A 20418-nucleotide genomic window follows, 5' to 3' on the forward strand; every position below is an offset into this window, starting at 1 on the left:
TCCCTGTCCCTGTCCCTGTCCCTGTCCCTGTCCCTGTCCCTGCCCTGGGGCAGCTGGGAAGGGGCTCTGGCTTCTCCCCGCAGGTCTCTGGAGCCCCTGGAGCCCGAGGGTCCCTCCCCTGCCATGCTCAGCACGTTCCTGTCCCCCGTGCCCAGCACTTCTCTCGACACCCCCGAGCATTTCCCGCTGCGGAAAACAGGTACGGCCTCGGGAATGTCCCCGTGTCCCGGCCTCGGGAATGTCCCCATGTCCCTCAAAGCCTCGGGAACATCCCCGTGTCCCTCACGGCCTCGGGAATGTCCCTACATCCCTCACGGCCTCGGGAATGTCCCTACATCCCTCACGGCCTCGGGAATGTCCCCGTGTCCCTCATGGCCTCAGGGAATGTCCCTGTGTCCCTCACGGCCTTGGGAATGTCCCCATGTCCCTCATGGCCTCAGGAATGTCCCTGTGTCCCTCACGGCCTCAGGGATGTCTCCGTGTCCCTCACGGCTTCAGGGATGTCCCTGTGTCCCTCACGGCCTCAGGAATGTCCCCGTGTCCCTCAAAGCCTCGGGAATGTCCCCGTGTCCCTCACGGCCTCAGGAATGTCCCCATGTCCCTCAAAGCCTCGGGAATGTCCCCGTTTCCCTCACGGCCTCAGGGATGTCCCTGTGTTCCTCAAGGCCTCGGGAACGTCCCCGTGTCCCTCAAAGCCTTGGGAACATCTCCGTGTCCCTCACGGCCTCAGGGATGTCCCCATGTCCCTCATGGCCTCGGGAATGTCCCCGTGTCCCTCACGGCCTCAGGGATGTCCCCGTGTCCCCGGCTGGAGCTGGCAGTGGCTGCACAGAGCCCACCCAGCCGGGGCCAGCGCTGACCCCTGTCCCCTCAGCGTCCGAGCCCAACCTGAAGGTTCGCTGCAAGCCCAGGAAGTGCCTGGAGCGGCGCAAGAACCCCCTGACCCGCAAGGAGAGCGCCCCGCCATCGCTGAAGAGGCGCCCGCCCGACGCCATCGGTGAGGCCTGCGTGGGGCCGGGGACACCTCGGGGCTGGGCTGGGGCACCCCTGTGTGGGGACAGTGACACCGGGGTTTGGGGTGTCCTCCCCAGGGACAGCCCCAGCTCCTGTGTCACCCCTGCGTGGGGACAGTGACACCGGGGTTGGTGTGTCCTCCCTAGGGACAGCCCCAGCTCCTGTGTCACCCCTGCGTGGGGACAGTGACAGCTGGGTTGGGGTGTCCTCCCCAGGGGCTGGCCTGGGGTGATGTGGGGAGCCCGGAGGTGCTGCTGTGGGACGGAGGTGCCGGTGCAGCTGCTCCTGCTGCTTTTGGGGCCGGAATTGCCCCGGGTGCAGCGTGGAGGGTTGCCACCATGGAGCGCCGCCTTTTGAGGGGGATTCAGCCCCAGAAGGGTGGGGGGCAGAGGTTGGAGGGGCTGGGGGGGGGCGGCTGTGCCCTCACCCCGTGTCCGTCCCCCCCAGACTCGTCCCCCAGCAGCAGCAGCACCCCCGTGTCGGGCTGCAGCTCTCCCAACGACAGCCTGCCCGCCGAGCACGCCGCGCTGCCCGCCGCCCCCGGCGTGGCCCACGAGGTGAGCCCCGCTGGCTTTGGGGACCCCGCTGGGCTCAGGGGGAGGGCACGACCCCAGCCCTGAACCCCCTGCCCAGAGCTGCCTCTCCCTGCATGCTGGGATGCCCTGGGATGCCCTGGGAATTCTCTGGAGATGCCCTGGAGTGCCCTGGGATGCCCAAGGATGCCCAGGGATGCCCTTGAATGCCCAGGGATGCCCTCGAATGTCCAGGGATGCCCTGGGATGCCCTGGGATGCCCAGGGATGCCCTCGAATGCCCTGGAATGCCCTTGAATGCCCAGGGATGCCCTGGGATGCCCTGGGATGCCCTCGAATGCCCTGGAATGCCCTTGAATGCCCAGGGATGCCCTGGGATGCCCAGGGATGCCCTCGAATGCCCTGGAATGCCCTTGAATGCCCAGGGATGCCCTGGGATGCCCTGGGCTGCGCTGGCATTCCCTGCTCCGGGATGCTCTCCCCAGCCCAGCACTTCTCCCACACCCACCCTCCTCCAGGGTGCCTTTCCCCGCTGCCAGCGCTCTCCTGTCCCGTGGGTGTCCCCAGGGCTGTCCCCATGTCCCCCGGGCTGGGAGCAGGGCTCTGATGGCTCCCGTTTGCTGCAGACGCCGCTGGCGCAGCGGCTGATGATGCAGGAGAGCTCCCTGGCCCAGTTTGCCCTGCAGAGCGCGGCCTCCCTGCCGGCCATCACCCTGGGCCTGCCGGCCACCACCGGTGCCAGGGTAGGTGCCCGGCCTGGACCCCCGGCACTGGGGCCCTGCGGGGCTTCCCTTGGGGTTTGGGGTTCCTGGTGCTGCCCACGGGCACGGTGGGGACAATCCTGTGCCCTCCCGGTGCCTTGTCCCGTCCCCATCCCTGTCCCTGCCCCATCCCTGTCCCATCCCTGTCCCCATCCCTGTCCCTGTCCCATCCCCATCCCATCCCTGTCCCTGTCCTGTCCCTGTCCCATCCCTATCACCATCCCCATCCCTGCCCCTTCCCATCCCCGTCCCATGGCTGTCCCCATCCCCATCCCATGGCTGTCCCCGTCCCTGTCCCATGGCTGTCCCAGTCCCTGTCCCATGGCTGTCCCCATCCCATGGCTGTCCCCGTCCCCATCCCATGGCTGTCCCCATGCCATGGCTGTCCCCGTCCCATGGCTGTCCCCATCCCTGTCCCATGACTGTCCCTGTCCCACGGCTGTCCCGTCCCTGTCCCATGGCTGTCCCTGTCCCATGGCTGTCCCCGTCCCATGGCTGTCCCCATCCCATGGCTGTCCCATCCCCATCCCATGTCTGTCCCCATCCCACGGCTGTCCCCGTCCCACGGCTGTCCCCGTCCCTATCCCATGGCTGTCCCATGGCTGTGCCATGTCTGTCCCCATCCCATGGCTGTCCCCATCCCATGGCTGTCCCATCCCCATCCCATGTCTGTCCCCATCCCGCGGCTGTCCCCGTCCCATGGCTGTCCCGTCCCCCAGGCCGATGCCGAGCGCCGGGCGCTGCCCAGCCTGGCTCACCGGGTGCCGGTGCTCAACGGGCCGGTGCTGCCGGGCGCGCACTCGCCCGTCTTCATCCCGGCCAGCCTGGAGCAGCACGAGGCCGGCAGCGCCCTGGCGCCCCGGCTGCAGCCCGTCATCATCCTCGAGCCCTCGGTCACCCACGCGCCGCTGGTGGCGGGTGAGTGTCCGCCTGGGGGAAGGGGGACAGGGACAGGAACAGGACAGGGACAGGGACAGGGACAGGGACAGTGACAGGGACAGTGACAAGGACAGGGACAAGGACAGGGACAGGGGACAGTTCACATGGAACTGCAAAATGCTAGCTTGGCATAGAAGAAATTACTTCCAAAATCAGATAGAGTGGCCTTTCTTTAAAATTTTTGTATTTTATAATATTTTTATTATTATGTGTATTTATTATTTGCATGCTATACTACATATCATAAAATACAGTATAATATAAGCTAATATATCATTATATGATATTATTAATATTTTATTATTAATATAAATTAATTTATTATTGCAATTTATATTATTTCATTATATATTATTTCATTACTTTTTATTTTAAATTTAAATATTTTTTAAAATTTACTTATTCCTTCCAAATACTTTACATCTTTCTGTTTCACCGTACAACGCGTTGCCATCCACGGTGTCCCCGCAGTGCCGGGCCTGGGCACGGTGCCGCTGTCCTTCGCGCCGCCGCTGGTGCCCGCGGAGCGCCTGGCGCTGCCGGGCCAGCACAAGCCGCTGGGCAGGACGCGCTCGGAGCCGCTGCCGCCCAGCCCCAGGGCCGCGCAGCAGCACCTGCTCTTCCAGCAGCACCACGCGCGCTGCCTCGAGAGGCTGCAGCAGCAGGCGCACCCGGGCAAGGTGAGAGCCGGCACCGAGAGCGCGCGGTGACAACACCCGGCGCTCTGGGTTTTTATCCGGTTAGCTGATCAGCTCCTGATCTGACTGCAAAGTACCGCTTGAACGTGTGAGGGACGAGTGAAGAAGGATTAGCTTCTGCCTCAAAATGTTCTTTTAATATATTATATATTATTCTATGTATAATATATAATATATAATAATATATAATATATATTATATTATATATAAAACATAAAACATAAAATATAAAATATAAAATATAAAATATAATATATAATATATAATATATAATATATAATATATAATACATAATACATAATATATTATATATTATATATTATATATTATATATTATATATTATATATTATATATTATATATTATATATTATATATATTATATAAAATATAAAATATAATATATAATACATAATATATAATATATAACATATAATATATAATACATAATATATAATATGATATATAACATATAATATATAACATATAATATACAATATATAATATATAACATATAATATATAATATATAATATATAACATATAATATATAATATATAATATAATATATAACATATAATATATAACATATAATATACAATATATAATATATAATATATAATATATAATATATAATATATAATATATAATATATAACATATAATATATAATACATAATACATAATATATAATACATAATATATAACATATAATATATAACATATAATATATATCATACATTTAAATTTATAATATATAATTGATATCTAAAAATATAATATATATTATGTATTATATATGATATATTTCTATTTATAATATATGATTAATATATAATATATAATACATAACACATAACATGCAATATGTAATAATACATATATAATATGATACATATATGACACCTATATACTATGTAAAATATAGATATTATATACGTAATATATAACATATAATATGCTATCTGTTATATGTTATATATAATATATCATATATTCTATAGTACAAATCACCTACAATGTATAATACATTACATATAATATGATATATAATTTATATATACTATTAATGTGTAATATAGCTGTCTTTTAAAGCTTGTTTTTAGTTTCATTTTCCCCTCAACAACGTCTGTCTTATTCTGTAACATTTCTAAGTCGGGATTTTTATCTCCTTACATACAAACATGTAAAAATAAATATAAGTTTATGTATAGACACGTACACACATATATATACATACATATATATATGCATACACACAAATATAAGTTTACAAAGATACGCTCTGTGAGCCTTATGTTAGCCCTGAGGAATGTTCCAGAAATGTGTTTTCCCCCCTCCGCTCCCCGTCCCCGGCTGCAGCGCTTGGCCAAGTCCAGCGAGAAGCCGCGGCTGCGGCAGATCCCGTCCTCGGAGGACATGGAGGCCGAGGGGAGCCTGCCGGAGGCGGCGGCCGAGCCCGGGGAGCCCGGCCGGGCGCGGGGGGAGCCGGCCCGGCCCGGCAGCGGCGGCAAGGAGCCCGAGAGGACGCAGAAGATGGGGCAGCCCCAGGAGGAGCTGCTCCTGCAGCAGGTACGGCAGGGAGGGCAGCCCTGGCACGGACGGTGCCTGCCTGGAGCAGCTCACGGGACGGGGACGGAGCTGCGGGGTGGCAGCACAGCTGGGCATTGTCCCCGGATTGCTGGGTATTGTCCCCAAACTGCTGGAACTCTGTGCTCACCTTGCCGGGCTTTGTCCCCGAATTGCCGGGCTTTGTCCCCGAATTGCCGGCTCTGTCCCATCGCTGCTGTCACTGCGCGGCTGAGCCGGCAGGGAGCAGCAGATGCTGGGACAGTCCTGTCCTGTCCTGTCCTGTCCCATCCTGTCCCGTTTTGCCCTGTCCTGTCCTGCCTGTCCCATGCTGTCCCGTTTTGCCCTGTCCTGCTTGTCCTGTCCTGTCCCATCCCGTCCCATCCCGTCCTGTCCCGGCTCCGAGCCCGGAGCAGCCGCTGGATCCAGTTCAGGACAGGCCAAGCAGGGCTCTGTCCCCTGTCCCCCGTGCTGGGGACACTGCCCCGTCCCCTGACGGTGTCCTGTGTCCCCAGGCCTTGCTGTGGGACTCCTTCCAGCGGGTGCAGCAGCAGCTCCTCAAGCGCCAGCCCTTGGCCGACCCCCCCGTGCTCCCCCCCGGCCACCGGCCCCTGTCCAGGGCTCAGTCGTCCCCGGCCACGGCCACCGTGTCCCTCCCTGCCCAGGACACCAAGGCGCTGGCCCTGCCCGTGCAGGAGCAGCCGCCCAAGCCGCACTTCACCACAGGTTTGTCACACTGCGGGGCTGTCACCGCTGGGCGGGGACACGAGGGGACCTGGGGGTGTGCTGGGGCGGCTCCGCATCGATCCGGGTCAGCCCCAGAGCTGGGAGCGCCAGGAGAGAGCCGGGGGGGGCCCTTCTCCTTATCTCGGGGGGCTTTTCCAGGCAGGGTTTGCCCACCTGGCCCCTGGCTGCGTTCCTGGGGTTTGGGGCAGAATCTCCCAGGATTGGGGACAGAATCTCCCGTGGTTTGGGGACAGAATCTCCCGTGGTTTGGGGACAGAATCTCCCGTGGTTTGGGGAGGATTTTGGTCAGTATTTGGGGTCTCGGAGCCCCTGCAGAGGAGCTGAGGGAGCAGCTCTGGCGGTGCCTGGCAGGGCTGGTTTACGACTCGGTGATGCTGAAGCACCAGTGCTCCTGCGGGGACAACAGCAACCACCCCGAGCATGCGGGCAGGATCCAGAGCATCTGGTCCCGCCTGCAGGAGCGGGGCCTGCGCAGCCGCTGCGAGGTGAGCTCCCTGGACCTCCTGAACCCATCCCATTCCTCCTGATCCCTCCCAATCCCTGCTGATCTGACCTTCATCACTCCTGATCCCATTCCATCCCTCCCGATCCCATCCCTCCCCTCCTGATCCCACCCGATCCCTCCTGAACCCATCCCATCCCTCCTGATCCCATTCCCTCCCCTCCCGATCCCATCCCTCCCCTCCTGATCCCATTCCCGATCCCCTCCCGATCCCATCCCTCCCCTCCTGATCCCATCCCTGCCCTCCCGATCCCATCCCTCCCCTCCTGATCCCACCCGATCCCTCCTGAACCCATCCCATCCCTCCTGATCCCATTCCCTCCCCTCCCGATCCCATCCCTCCCCTCCTGATCCCATTCCCTCCCCTCCCGATCCCATCCCTCCCCTCCCGATCCCCTCCTGATGATCCCTCCTGAACCCATCCCTGCCCTCCCGATCCCATCCCTCCCCTCCTGATGATCCCTCCTGAACCCATCCCATCCCTCCTGATCCCATTCCCTCCCCTCCCGATCCCATCCCTCCCCTCCTGATCCCACCCGATCCCTCCTGATCCCATCCCTGCCCTCCCGATCCCATCCCTTCCTGAGCACCGAGTTTTCCAGGCCCAGCCTAATAAAACCCAGCCTAGGGCTGGCTCTGGCTCCCTGACTGCGCTTCAGGGGTGCTCAAGCTCCAGCCCCGGGGGTCCCCCGGTGGCTGCAGGGGGACACAGGACAGGGTGGGGGGGATCCCCCGCGTGTCCCCCCGGTCACAGCCGTGTCCCCCAGTGCCTGCGGGGCCGCAAGGCCACCCTGGAGGAGCTGCAGTGCGTGCACAGCGAGCGCCACGTGCTGCTCTACGGCACCAACCCCCTCAACCGCCTCAAACTGGACAACGGCAAGCTGGCAGGTGGGTGCCCACCCTGCCCCCCGTGCCCGGGGCTGGGGATGGCTCCCAGCAGCTCCCCGGGCTGCCGGGCACAGCCTGGCCCCAGCCTGGTCCTGCTTGCCCAGCCCTGAGTCCCCCTGGCCCCTCTCTCCACAGGGATCCTGTCCCAGAGGACGTTTGTGATGCTGCCCTGTGGAGGGGTGGGGGTGAGTGTTCCATCCCTGATCCGGGTTTTGGGGTCACTGCTGAATCCCTGATCCTGGTTTTGGGGGTCACTGCTCCATCCCTCCTCCAGGTTTTGGGGTGTGGGGTCACTGCTCCACCTCTGCCCTGGATTTTGGGGTCACTGCTCCATCCCCACTCTGGGTTTTGGGGTCACTGCTCCACCTCTGCCCTGGATTTTGGAGTCACTGCTCCATCCCTCCTCCTGGTTTTGGGGTCACTGATGAATCCCTGCTCTGCTCTTTGGTTGGGGCTGTTCCTTTTTGGCCCCTCAGGGTCTCGGGGCAGCTCCTGAAGCCTCTGGGCTGCCTGGGTGTGGGTGTTTGATGGAGGCGTTGGATCAGAGCAGCTCGGGGTCTTTGGGGAGGTCTGAGCATCCCGCTCTGCAAGGGGATCCCGGATCCAGAGCCCCCCGAGGGGCTGGCAGGATGGGGTCCCCACGGAGGGAGGGCAGCAGTGGCACGGGGACAGCAGCTCGTCCCTTCCGAGGCCTCTCCATTCCCAGCTTTCCTTGCTGGTTTCTCTGCATTCACTGCCTTCTCCTCTCCTCCTGTCCGTGTCCCTGTCCCTGTCCCTGTCCCTGTCCCTGTCCCTGTCCCTGTCCCTGTCCTGTCTCTCTCTCTCTTTCAGGAAGGGGCTCCCTCGGTGCCTTCCTGCTGCCTCTTCTGGTTCTGCTCCTGTCCTTGCCCGCCGTGCTGGGCTCCAGCTCTGCTTTCCCTGCTCTGCCTCCTTTCCCTGCTCCGTGCCCGGGCTGCAGCTGCCCCCCCCGGGCACGGGGAGCTCACACCCGGCCCCCAGCAGAAGAGATTTTGGGGTTTTCCGGCTCCGACGTGGTGCTGGTGTTTGGTTAAACGCTAAAATGAGAGAAATCAGGTAAAGGACGGGGCTGGGCAGGGAGGAGAGTGTGGCGTGGCCAGTGTCACCTCCGGCTGGCACAGGACACCGACCCCTGCTGGGCGAGGGCATGGCTGCTGTCCCCTGGTGCTGCGTCCCCGTGTGACCCGTGTCCCCCCGCAGGTGGACAGTGACACCATCTGGAACGAGCTGCACTCGTCCAACGCCGCGCGCTGGGCCGCCGGCAGCGTCACCGAGCTGGCCTTCAAGGTGGCCACCAGGGAGCTGAAGGTAGGGGTGGCCTGGGGGGGGGTCCCTGGGCTGTGTCCCCCATGGCTGGGGGTCCCAGGGCTGTCACCCCATGGTTTGGGGTCCCAGGATGGTGTCACCCCATGGTTTGGGGTCCCAGGGCTGTGTCCCCCATGGCTGGGCGTCCCAGGGCTGTGTCACTCCACAGCTGGGGGTCCCAGGGGGTGTAACTCCACAGCCAGGGGTCCCAGGGCTGTGTCCCCCATGGCCGGGGGTCCCAGGGCTGTCACCCCATGGTTTGGGGTCCCAGGATGGTGTCACCCCATGGTTTGGGGTCCCAGGATGGTGTCACCCCATGGTTTGGGGTCCCAGGGCTGTGTCACCCCATGGCTTGGGGTCCCAGGGCTGTCACCCCATGGTTTGGGGTCCCAGGATGGTGTCACCCCATGGTTTGGGGTCCCAGGATGGTGTCACCCCATGGTTTGGGGTCCCAGGGCTGTGTCCCCCATGGCCGGGGGTCCCAGGGCTGTGTCACCCCATGGCTTGGGGTCCCAGGGCTGTCACCCCATGGTTTGGGGTCCCAGGATGGTGTCACCCCATGGTTTGGGGTCCCAGGGCTGTGTCCCCCATGGCCGGGGGTCCCAGGGCTGTCACCCCATGGTTTGGGGTCCCAGGGCTGTGTCCCCCATGGCCGGGGGTCCCTGGGAGCGTCACCCCACAGCCGGGGATCCCAGGGCAGCGTGGCACTGGGGACAGGGGGTGTGTGTGTCCCTGGGGGTGGCAGCTCTGAGCCCTGCTCTCTGCTCTGTCCCCAGAACGGCTTTGCCGTGGTGCGGCCGCCCGGACACCACGCGGATCCTTCCACGGCCATGTAAGGCCCCTCCCTCCCCGAGGCACCTCGGGAGCCCCAAAAGCAGCTCCGGGGCTCAAAACCACCCCAAAACCCCCCTGGGAGCCACTCCTGCCCAGGGGGAGCTCGGGAAGGGCCCGGAGGTGACGCCCACCCCTCTTCCCAGGGGATTCTGCTTCTTTAACTCGGTGGCCATCGCTGCCAGGCAGCTGCAGCAGAAGGGGAAGCTCAGCAAGATCCTCATCGTGGACTGGGTGAGTCCTCCCCGTCCCCAGGATGTCCCCAGGATGTCCCCAGGGGCAGTTCCTGCTCCAGCTCTCGTGGGAACACTGGAACCCTGCAGCGTGCTCAGGATTGGGGAGCCAGGAGCAGATCCTGGGCCGGGGGACCCAGCACTGCCTGCTTTGGGCTCCGTGAGGTTCTGGGGCCGCCCAGCAGCTGCCAAAATCCTCTCTGGATGTCCCCGCAGGACGTTCACCACGGCAACGGCACCCAGCAGATTTTCTACAGGGACCCCGAGGTTCTCTACATCTCCCTGCACCGCCACGACGACGGCAACTTCTTCCCGGGCAGCGGGGCCGCCGACGAGGTGGGAGGGGGCCCAGGGGACAGAGGGGACAGAGGGGACAGCGGGACACGGGGGCTGAGCAGGGACAGTGCCCTGGGGGCTCCTTTCCCACCCCTGACCCTGCCTGGGTTGCCCAGCACGGGGATGGAGATGGATGGAAAGGCAGGAAAATCCCGCTGGTCCTGACCGTGCTGTGGCACCGGGCAGGGGGCTGGGACCCCCAAACTGCTGGCCATGGCACAGGACAGGGGGCTGGGACCCCCAAACTCCTTCCCATGGTACAAAACAGGGGGCTGGGACCCCCAAACACCCTCCCATGGCACAGGACAGAGGGCTGGGACCCCCCCTGGCTCCCCAGAGCCTCACCCTGTCCGTGCTCCCTCACAGGTGGGCGCTGGCCCCGGCGAGGGCTTCAACGTCAACGTGGCCTGGGCTGGAGGGCTCGACCCCCCCATGGGGGACCCCGAGTACCTGGCTGCCTTCAGGTACTGTCCCCGTGGCCGCGTGCCATGCTCTGGGTGGGGCTGACCCCCCTCCCCATCCCCTCTGTGGGGCTGACCCCACTCCCCACCCTTTCCCCAGGACCGTGGTGATGCCCATCGCCCACGAGTTCTGCCCCGACGTGGTGCTGGTGTCGGCCGGCTTCGACGCAGCCGAGGGCCACCCGCCCCCCCTGGGTGGCTACAAAGTCTCTGCCAAGTGTAAGGAGGTGGCTCGGGAGGGGTGTCCCCCCTTGGGGCGGGGTGTCCCCCCTTGGCTGGGACCCCTGGGAAGGGGCGCCCACTCCTGGGGGAGCCACAGGAGGTTTTGGGTTGGGTTTGGGCAGGGGGAGGTGACGTTCCTGGGTGTCCCACAGGTTTGGGCAGGGGGAGGTGACGTTCCTGGGTGTCCCACAGGTTTTGGCTACATGACCAAGCAGCTGATGAGCCTGGCGGGGGGGGCCGTGGTGCTGGCCCTGGAGGGGGGCCACGACCTGACGGCCATTTGTGACGCGTCCGAGGCCTGCGTGTCCGCCCTGCTGGGCCACGAGGTGGGACTGGCACTGACCCTGTGTCCGGCTCGGGCACAGCTGAGCCCCCCGTGTCCCCTGGTGCCACCACCACCCACGTGCCCCCTGTCCCCCGCAGCCGGAGCCGCTCCCCGAGGACAGCCTGAGGCAGAAGCCCAACGCCAACGCCGTGCGCTCCCTGGAGGCCGTGATCCAGGTCCAGAGTGAGTGGAAACCCGGGCCACCCCTAACCCGGGCCACCCCTAACCTGGGACACCCCTAACCCGGGCCACCTCTAACCTGGGACACCCCTAACCTGGGACACCCCTAACCTGGGACACCCCTAACCCGGGCCACCTCTAACCTGGGACACCCCTAACCTGGGACACTCCTAACCTGGGACACCCCTAACCCGGGCCACCCCTAACCTGGGACACCCCTGTCCTGGGTTATCCCTGTCCTGGGCTGTTCTGTCTGCGGCCACCCCTAACCTGGGACAACCCTAACCTGGGCCACCCCTGTCCTGGGTTTTCCCTGTCCTGGGCTATCCCTGTCCTGGGCTGTTCCTGTCCAGGGCCACCCCTAACCTGGGACACCCCTGTCTGAGTTATCCCTGTCCCGGGCTATCCCTGTCCTGGGACACCCCTGTCCCAGGGCTATCCCTGTCCCGGGCCAGCCCCTGTCGCGGTGTCCCCAGCCCCGCTGTCCCCTCCCGCAGGCAGATACTGGGTGGCCGTGCAGCGCTTCGCCTCCAAGCTGGGCTGCTCCTTCCTCGAGGCTCAGCACCACGAGGCCGACGAGGTGGAGACGGTCACGGCCCTGGCGTCCCTCTCGGTGGCCGTGATGGTGGAGAAGAGGTGACGTTCCTGGGATTGCCCTGTGCCAGGGGGGTGGCAGCAGGGCAGGGCGGGGTCCGCCCCGGATGAGGTTCTGGGCTCCTGGGAACCCCAGGCTGGGCTCTGACCGAGGAAAACCCAACCAAACCCTCCTGGGAATCCCGGGCTGGGCTCTTCCAGGGTGAAACCCAACCAAACCCTCCTGGGAGCCCCGGGCTGGGCTCTTCCAGGGTGAAACCCAACCAAAGCCTCCTGCCTGGGGGTGGGGGGAGTCAGGGTCCCCTCCTGTCCCCTCCCTGGTGTCACTGTCCCCGCGGGAGCGGGACGTGGCCCCTCACGTTCGGGTTCCCTCGCAGGGCACAGGAGGAGCCCATGGAGCAGGAGGAGCCCATGAACCAGTGACACTTGGGGACGGTCCCCGGGCGTGGCCGGAGCCCCCGAAGATCCCAACCCCGTTTGTCCCCCTCGCTCCCGAGGCCCTGGGCAGGCCTGGACTCCTGGAAGGGACATTCCCGCATCCGACGGGACGGGACCACGGAGAGCCCCGGGCCTAAACCGTGCCCACAGCCCCTTCCCCCCCATTTTGGGACCCCTCGAGGGGGGTGAAGCCCCCCAGCCCCGTGGCACTGACCCCCCCCAGTCCCGGGACGCTCCTCACCGGGAAGGGCCGGACGTTGGGATGGACGCTCGGACCACCCTGGGGACGGCTGCCAGCGCCCGGCAGGAGCATCCCGGGCTTTGCTCGCTGGGATGGGATCTCTGCGCCCTCCCCAGAGGTGCCCTGGCTCCCCTCACCCTGCTGGGGCACGGGGACGGAGCGGCAAGGCCGGGAGCTCGGGAGCATCCCCAGGGAGGTCTGGGGCATCCCAAGGTTTGGAGCTCCTGAGGAGGGTTTGGAGCACCCCAAGGAAACTTCTGAGCACCCCAAGGAAGGGTTGGAGCACCCCAAGGAAAGTTTTGAGTACCCCAAGGAAGGGTTGGAGCACCCCAAGGAAAGTTTTGAGTACCCCAAGGAAGGTTTGGAGCACCCCAAGGAAACTTCTGAGCACCCCAAGGAAAGTTTTGAGTACCCCAAGGAAGGGTTGGAGCCTCCCAAGGAGGGTTTGGAGCATCCTGAGGAAACTTCTGAGCACCCCCAGGAAGGTTTGGGGCCTCCCCAGGAATGTTTGGAGCCCCCCAGGAACGTTTGGAGCCCCCCAGCGCGGGCAGAGCGAGGCCGGAGCGCGGGCAGTGCCCGGGGGTCCCTCCTGCCCTGGCTGCCCCGATTTGCACTATGGACCCTGCCAGCCCCAGCGTGAACCCCACGGCTCTTCCCGGGGTGATTTTGGGAACCTTCCCCTCCTGCGAGGTGCCTCGAGCCCCCTCCAGCACCCCGAGGCCCTGGGTGGGTGTGGGAGCAGCCCCCGAGCCCCTCCCCAGCCCAGGCTCCCCAATTCCCACTGGGGATCCCCCGGGTGCCCCAAACCCCTCGGTCCCGTCCCCGTCCCTGTCCTGGGGTGCCAGGGGCAGACCCAGAGCCTCCAACCCGACGCTTCCACTCCCATTTCCCTTCTCCCACTTGCCCGGAACCTTCCCTGCAGGCTGAGGGTCCCCCCAGGAGCAGCCCTGTCCCGGGGCCCTGGGGACAGGGGGGACCCTGCCCTGGCTGGGCTGGGCGCGGGGGCGGGAGGAGATTTTGTATAAAAACAAAACAAAAAAAACAAAAACAAAGACATTTTCAAAGAAAAAAAAAAAAAAAGGAAGCAAAACCCTTGGTGTGGCTCAGGGTGGGCGTCCCATGGGGGTCCCGGGGGGGATGGAGGGACCCCCCAAGCTCCATCCTGATGGAGTTCACCAGGAGGAATCCACCATGCACAGATTGTTGGGGGGTTTCCCCCAAAAAATGGGTCAGAAGGGTCCTTAGGATGGCATTTTCATAATTTTAAGGGTTTTTGGCTAATTTTAAAGTTTTTTTGCTCGTTTAAAACGCAGGATTTTTTTTTTTTAAACAAACAAGAGGCACCAAAATACTTGAAAACATTTTTTTTTAAATATATTTCACCTTTTTGAAAAAAATTGTTGGCTGGAAACTGGAATCTCACTCCACAGATAAGTTTTTTCCCCTTTATTTTTCAAGCGCAATTTATTATTTTTTGAAAGAAGATTTTCACTTCTGAAGCCGATTTTGTTTCTCAGCTGTGAAATCCTTCCCGTGAGGTGCCGAACGAAGCCACCACAGCCCCGTTTTTAACAGAATTTTGATTTTTTTTAAGCACCTCCAGGTTTTTTTTGGAGGCTGCAGTCAGCTCCCCGGAGCAGGGAATCCGCTCCCGCTGCAGTAAAAATTGGGAATTGGGTAGCAAAAGTCACTCGGGGCCTTCCTGTGGCTCCTCCGTGGATTCTCTGGCGCGTCCCAAATCTGATCACCACAGGAATTCCTCTCCCATGGAATATTTGGGGGTTCAGGCCTGTTGTGGCCTCCCCGGATGGGATTTCCCCCTCTTTTTCTGCCATAACAGGCAAAAAACCTGATTTTTATTTTTGCCTGATTCCAATAAAAGCAGTCCAGCCGAGGGCGGTGCAGGGGGGGCCCGGCAGCGCCATTTCCGTAGGAAAAACGAGGATTGGACCCTGGAACATTCCCCCTGGGCTTTATTGGGGTCGTTTTGGGCGCCCCAACACCTCCATCGTCCTTTCCCTGCCCTCTCCACACCCCGAAAGAGCCCAAACCCGCTCAGAGTCCCCAAAACGGCCCCGAAATCCCCAAATTCCCGGCGGCTCCGTCTCCAGCCTCGATTCCTGATGGATCCCAAGGAACTGGGGGGGTCAGCGCCCCCAAATCTCCCCGAATCCTCATCCGTGGGGGAGCACAATCCATGGGAGCGGCCCGGCGCGGAGCCTTCGGGGCGGGATGGAAGCGGGGGGACCCCCGAGGTCCTTGGGGGGCTCCTGGGGGGGCTCCAGCCCCATTTTCCTGCTCGAGGCAGCTCCCGGAGGCTCCGGGAAGGGCTGGAAGTGGGGACGGTTCCTTACCTGCGAGCCCACAATAAATCCCAGCCCCGAGTTCCTCCAGCAGCGTCTGAACCCTCAAAGCAGCTCCTGCCGCGGCTCCCTCGGGCTCATTCCCAAAGTTTTTGGGGTCCCCGGGGCTGTTGGGGGTTTGGGGGTCGTTCCCTCCTCTCTCCGGGGAGGCTCCTGGGGGTTTTGGGTGCTGGAGCTGCTTCCATCGAGGCGGAGACCTGGGGAGAGACAGCGGGGTCAGGTGGGGCTGGGCTTCCCAAAATCCTACAAATCCATCCCCGGGAGCCAGCAGGGTCAGACTGGGATCGGCATCCCGAAACCCTACAAATCCATCCCCTGGAGCCAGCGGGGTCAGACTGGGATCGGCATCCCGAAACCCTACAAATCCATCCCCGGGAGCCAGCAGGGTCAGACTGGGATCGGCATCCCGAAACCCTACAAATCCATCCCCTGGAGCCAGCGGGGTCAGGTGGGGCTGGGCTTCCCAAAACCCTACAAATCCATCCCCTGGAGCCAGCAGGGCTGGGCTTCCCAAAACCCTACAAATCCATCCCCTGGAGCCAGCAGGGCTGGGCTTCCCAAAACCCTACAAATCCATCCCCTGGAGCCAGCGGGGCTGGGCTTCCCAAAACCCTACAAATCCATCCCCTGGAGCCAGCGGGGCTGGGCTTCCCAAAATCCTACAAATCCATCCCCTGGAGCCAGCAGGAGCAGAGCCACCCTCGGTCCAGGGCAGAGCCACCCTCGGCCGCTGCCTCTGGAGCTTGGCATTCCCAGATTCCCCCGGAGCCGCGAGGGATGTGCCGGGAACCGTCCCCACACCTGAGCCGGGAATTCAAACCACCCAAATGTGGCTTTTCCCGCAGATCGGATCTCGGGGAGCCCCTCGGAGCCCTCCCGGAGCCGGGGCCGGGCAGGGCTGGGGGCAGCGGAGCCAGGCTGGAGGATGGAGCAGGGATCGGCTCCGGGGATCCGTCCCTGTGGGATCGGCACCCCCAAGGTTTATTCCAGCTTTATTCCAGCTCCTGCTGCTTTGTTTCCTCCTCGCCGAGAGCTTCCCCTCTCTGGAGAGGAGCCTGGGGAGGGATAAATCAAATCCTCCAGGAATTCTTCCCCGGGAAGGGCCGAGGTCGTGCCGGGGGTGGGGGACAGAGGGGAAAATCCCCCAAAGGCCGATGTGTGAGCCCTTGGCACGGATGGTGGGCGCATCCAGGGGCTCGAGGGCAACGGGCAGCCCAAATTCCGGAGTCGTGGCCAGGCGGGACCATCTCAACCCAGCCCATGGAGAAATGGAGCCCAGCGGGGCGCGATCCCAAAGAAACGCGCTCCCGGCGGGATTTTGGGAGCCTCCGGAGGGTTGGACGAGGTTTAACACCAAAAAACCCTCGCGGGGGGATCCCAGGGCTGCCCGAGGGCTGCGGGAGGAGCCCGGCCCTGCAGGATTTGGGATGGGGAAGCTCACGCAGCTCCCTCCTCGCCCTCCCTCGGCATCCCTGCTTTGCCCGCCCCGGGAGCGGGAGCCGGGGCCGGGCACGGGCGGTCCCGCAGCTCCTCGTTCCCCCTCAGCCGCCGGGAGCCTTCCCTGACAGACGGGATGAAAAACGGGCTCGTTCCAGAGGCATTCCCGGGGCCCTGGCAGCTCCAGGCTCCTTGCAGGGGCCATAAACCCGGAGATATTTCCTCATTCCCCGGGGCTGGATCGGTGATTTTATGTCGGGATTAATTGTAACCAATCCTCAGCAGTGCGGGGACTCTGCCGTGGAGAGAGCTCGGTCCCCTGGGTGGTTTTTCTATTTTTAATGAAAATGTGGAGGTTTCTGCTGGAAAAACGAGCCCAGCAGCCCTGGTCGTGCCTGGACGGTTCGGGGGATTTTGGGGAATGTCCCACGTCCCTCGCCAGGGCAGCTCCTCCAACACCTCCCCTTCCACCCCGAGTGGGAACAGCGGCTCCAGGAGGAGCAGGTTTTGGGGAACCCTCCGGCCTCCAAAGCTGCTCTGTTCCAGGAGGAAATCCCAGGAGCACCAAATCACCCAGGAACAGATTTCCCGGGATCTCGGCAGCTCCTCACCTCTCCTGAGAACCCGAACCGGGGGTCCCGGACCACCCTGAGCACTTCACCCAGGGGCTGGATCCTCTTTTAAGGGACTGGTTTGGGTTGGGAAGGGATCCCTGCTCTCCTGCAGAGGGATCCGGGGGGGTTTTAAGCAGCTCGAGATGGATTTCCTGAGCAGGGAAATAACAGGGAATAGGGAACAGGGCTGGGAGCTGTTCCCCAGCTCCCCCGGTGCCCCGGAGCAGCGAGAGGTGTTTATAAATAAAAGCAAATGAAGCAGCCGCCAGACAAAGCCGATTCCAGGCGAGAGCAACGGTCCCCAAAGGGAAGATTTATCCAAGGTCTTTCAGGAGAGACAATTAAGTGAGGGCAACGCGAGAGAGGCGATAAATCCAGGGAGACAAATGAAGGGCAAGGAACATCAGCCTCAGCCTCTCCCCCCGGCAGCCCCAGCTTCCAGCCTCATTTTCTCCTCCAGCAGGGAAAGAAACCATTTTAATGCGCTCAAGACTCTGCCGAGAAAAGCTGAGCTGGGGGAACTTCAAACGTGATTTCTGTTGCCTGAGGGCTCCGTCTCTCTTTTTCCCCGGCCGATGTCTCCTGGTTAGCAAGGGCACATCCCGCTTTTGATATTTAACAGGCCGAGTTCCACCATCCAGGGGCTGCTTCCCATTAGGAAACCCCAACCCCAGCGCCGGGTTCGTTCCCTCCCGGGAGAGAGACGGAGCCTCCCCAGCCCGGCACCGCTTCCCCCGCGGCTCTTCCCTGGTTTTGGGGTTTTGCCGGGAGAATCCTCCTCCCTTTCCCTCCCTGCCTGGCTGGGGTTGCTCACCGGGACCCCAAAAGGTTTCCCTGGCAGGGCGATTCCCTCCCCAGCTGGAGGATGCAGGCGCGGAGCCGCTCGGGGTGGATTGAACGGGAATGATGATCCCGGGAGCTCTCCAGAGTGACTGAAGGGTCTTTAATCCCCCTGTTTGTCCCTCAGCTCTGCCAAGAACTCGCTTTAAATAAACAGCTCGGGGAGCCGGTGCCGTCCCCGGAGCCGCGTCGGGTTCCGCACACGGAGGGAGCAAAAACGGGTCTGGGGGTGCTGGGGAGGGGGCTCAGCCTCCCCCACCTCCCCAGGGCAAAGGGATTTTAGTCAGGCTTTGCAAAATCCGTGCCACACAGCTTCCCTGTCTTTGGGGAGCGCCCCACAACACCCCCAGAGTGGAGAATCCAACCCCAAAGTGCCAAACCCAAAAAGGGGCACCCAGAAGAGGGTGAGGGGTCCAGGGGGGCACGGGGGGCTCAGCAGCCCGACCGGTCCCGGCGGATTTTGGGCATCCCAAAGTGAGGACAAGGGGCCACCCGTTCCTCCTCTGACCGGCCCCAAGGGGAGGTGACCTGGCTAGGACAGGATTTAATGTCTGAAACAACAGGGTCTGCTCCCCAGTACTGGTATTTATACATGAATTTAGCAAAGTGACAGATTTCCGGCTGGTTAGGAGGGATCTGGCTGGAAAGGGAGTTTCAAGGTGGCCCATCCGGAAAGGAAATCCCCTGGGAGACGGTCGGCGCCCCGAGCCAGTCCTGGCACCTCACGGCCTCGAATTCAGGGTTGTTCAGTGCCCGGAGCAGAGGCAGGAGGAGCCCTGGTCCTGTCTGGGGACAGCGGGGCCCCTCGGGAGCCGGGGTCCCATGAGGCATCCCCGGAGCTCCTGCCTTGGGAATGTCCTCTGGAACTTTCTGTTCCTGCTCTGCGGGAAGTGCCGGCGCCTCGTCGAGCCCGCTCCTCCTGTTCCCGATTCCCCCAGCCCTAAAACTCTGAATTTTGGATTATTCCCCTCTCAGCATCCCCCCATGGAGCTCAGGATGGAGCTGAGTCCATCCGATTTCCCCACGCAGTGCAGGATTCCCGCGGATCCCACAGGATCATGGATCCCATCCTGTGCAGAGCTCTGGGAGAGGAGCAGGGGAAGCCAGGCAGGCTGCAGGACACGAGGCCACCCCAGGGCAGGGCGGGGTTGACACCTCAGCAGCCCCGGCAAGGCCAGGACGCGGTTTGGGAATAAACCAGATTTTTAAAACCCCCTTTTGAACCTTTCCGCCCCTGCTGAGTGGAATCAGCTCCTCCAGAGCAGCTCAGGAACCGCCACCTCCTCCCGCTCCGGGGTCCGGTGGGACGAATCCCTCACCCCTGGAGCGCCAGCAAGGGCGGCCGCAATCCCAGCGGGATCGAGCCGGGACACGCCCGGAGGCCGCGGCGACACGGCGGCGACACGGCGGCGACACGGCCACACGTACCCGGCTCAGTGGGACGCCGACATGGACCAGGCGCCCTCCATCCTCCACACGGAGAAGGCGTAGCTGAGCCTCTCGTGGGCCAGGAAGTTGCAGCTGGTGGCGACCTTGTGGTCCAGCTCGTCGCTCTGCAGCACCTGGCACAAGAAGTCGATGTAGCGAGCGGCCAACTTGAGCGTCTGGATCTTGCTGAGCTTGTCCGAGGGCAGCGTGGGGATGATCTTGCGCAGCTCGGCGAAGGCGTCGTTGAGGGACTGGGTGCGCTGGCGCTCCCGCACGTTGGCGATGACGCGCTGGGCGTGGGCGTCCTCGGGGGGCTGCGGGGCCGGGCTGCGCCGGCTGCGCTTGCCCTGCGGCGAGGGGGCTCCGCCGGGGCCCTGCCCGCGCTTGCGGCCGCTCTTCCTGGGCAGCCGCTCGGCCTCGTCCTCGCTGGTGGCCGCGCTGCCCTCGGGGGACTCCGGGGACGGGTTCTCCTCCTTCATCTCCTCGGCTCCCTGCGCTGCGGAGGAGCCGGCGGTGGCTCCCGAGGCGCGGCCCGGAGCATTCGCCCTGGGGCTCCCCGGGCGCCCCAAGCCCCGCAGAGCCCTCCAAGGAGCTCCTTGGCTTTTCCTTTGGGCCAGGAGAGGAGGGCTCTGGGATGGCTTCGGGAACGGCTCCTGCTGATAGGGCGAGCGGGGCGGGGGCGGACCGGGCGCAGACCAATGCAGGGGAACGCCAGCGGCTCTGGAGCTTATGGGTTCCAGATTTCCTCTCTCCCTCCCCACCGCCACCCCGAGCCCTCCGGCACAGATGCTCTGGCTGCCGCCCGCATGTCAGGGACGTTCTCGGTGCCAAGGCAGCCCCAGCCATGGAGCTCGGCGGTGGCTTTGGGGGGTTTTTTTTAAATGATTTTTCAACCCGGTTGACCCC

General features: G+C 61.4%; 2 protein-coding genes across 8 annotated transcripts in view; one reads left to right on the forward strand and one right to left on the reverse strand.

Annotated features, from left to right (window-relative positions):
- HDAC7 (histone deacetylase 7) overlaps positions 1-13920 on the forward strand; it is a 61853-nt gene extending 47933 nt beyond the window's left edge. For 4 of the 7 annotated variants that reach the window (XM_038164256.1, XM_038164253.1, XM_038164255.1 and 1 more), the window contains exons 5-25: positions 84-199; positions 875-997; positions 1462-1571; positions 2173-2289; positions 3027-3225; positions 3718-3926; positions 5303-5512; positions 6025-6235; positions 6608-6741; positions 7526-7646; positions 7782-7831; positions 8865-8972; positions 9746-9801; positions 9947-10034; positions 10250-10369; positions 10736-10833; positions 10931-11049; positions 11245-11378; positions 11476-11560; positions 12055-12193; positions 12529-13920. In XM_038164256.1, the coding sequence (XP_038020184.1) occupies positions 84-199; positions 875-997; positions 1462-1571; positions 2173-2289; positions 3027-3225; positions 3718-3926; positions 5303-5512; positions 6025-6235; positions 6608-6741; positions 7526-7646; positions 7782-7831; positions 8865-8972; positions 9746-9801; positions 9947-10034; positions 10250-10369; positions 10736-10833; positions 10931-11049; positions 11245-11378; positions 11476-11560; positions 12055-12193; positions 12529-12574 (2593 nt within the window). In that variant the 3' untranslated portion in view covers positions 12575-13920. Of the gene's footprint in view, positions 1-83; positions 200-874; positions 998-1461; positions 1572-2172; positions 2290-3026; positions 3226-3717; positions 3927-5302; positions 5513-6024; positions 6236-6607; positions 6742-7525; positions 7647-7781; positions 7832-8477; positions 8721-8864; positions 8973-9745; positions 9802-9946; positions 10035-10249; positions 10370-10735; positions 10834-10930; positions 11050-11244; positions 11379-11475; positions 11561-12054; positions 12194-12528 lie in introns of those variants that run through there. The other 3 variants (XR_005259857.1, XM_038164254.1, XR_005259858.1) reach the window with 3 other exon arrangements.
- A 225-nt stretch (positions 13921-14145) lies between these two features.
- On the reverse strand, positions 14146-20412 carry LOC119712718 (twist-related protein 2-like). Its single transcript, XM_038164302.1, has 2 exons — positions 19513-20412; positions 14146-15390 (listed from the first exon to the last, which is right to left on the reverse strand). Exon 1 carries the CDS (start codon positions 19989-19991, stop codon positions 19518-19520), a length of 474 nt encoding a protein of 157 aa, XP_038020230.1. The 5' UTR covers positions 19992-20412; the 3' UTR covers positions 14146-15390; positions 19513-19517.
- Positions 20413-20418: the final 6 nt, after the last annotated feature.

This window comes from Motacilla alba, chromosome 29 (assembly GCF_015832195.1).
Source record: "Motacilla alba alba isolate MOTALB_02 chromosome 29, Motacilla_alba_V1.0_pri, whole genome shotgun sequence".
NCBI classification, from domain to species: domain Eukaryota; kingdom Metazoa; phylum Chordata; class Aves; order Passeriformes; family Motacillidae; genus Motacilla; species Motacilla alba.

Coding starts and splice junctions, on each gene's coding strand:
- LOC119712718 (XM_038164302.1), bottom strand. CDS start 19,991: ATGAAGGAGGAGAACCCGTCCCCGGAGTCCCCCGAGGGCAGCGCGGCC.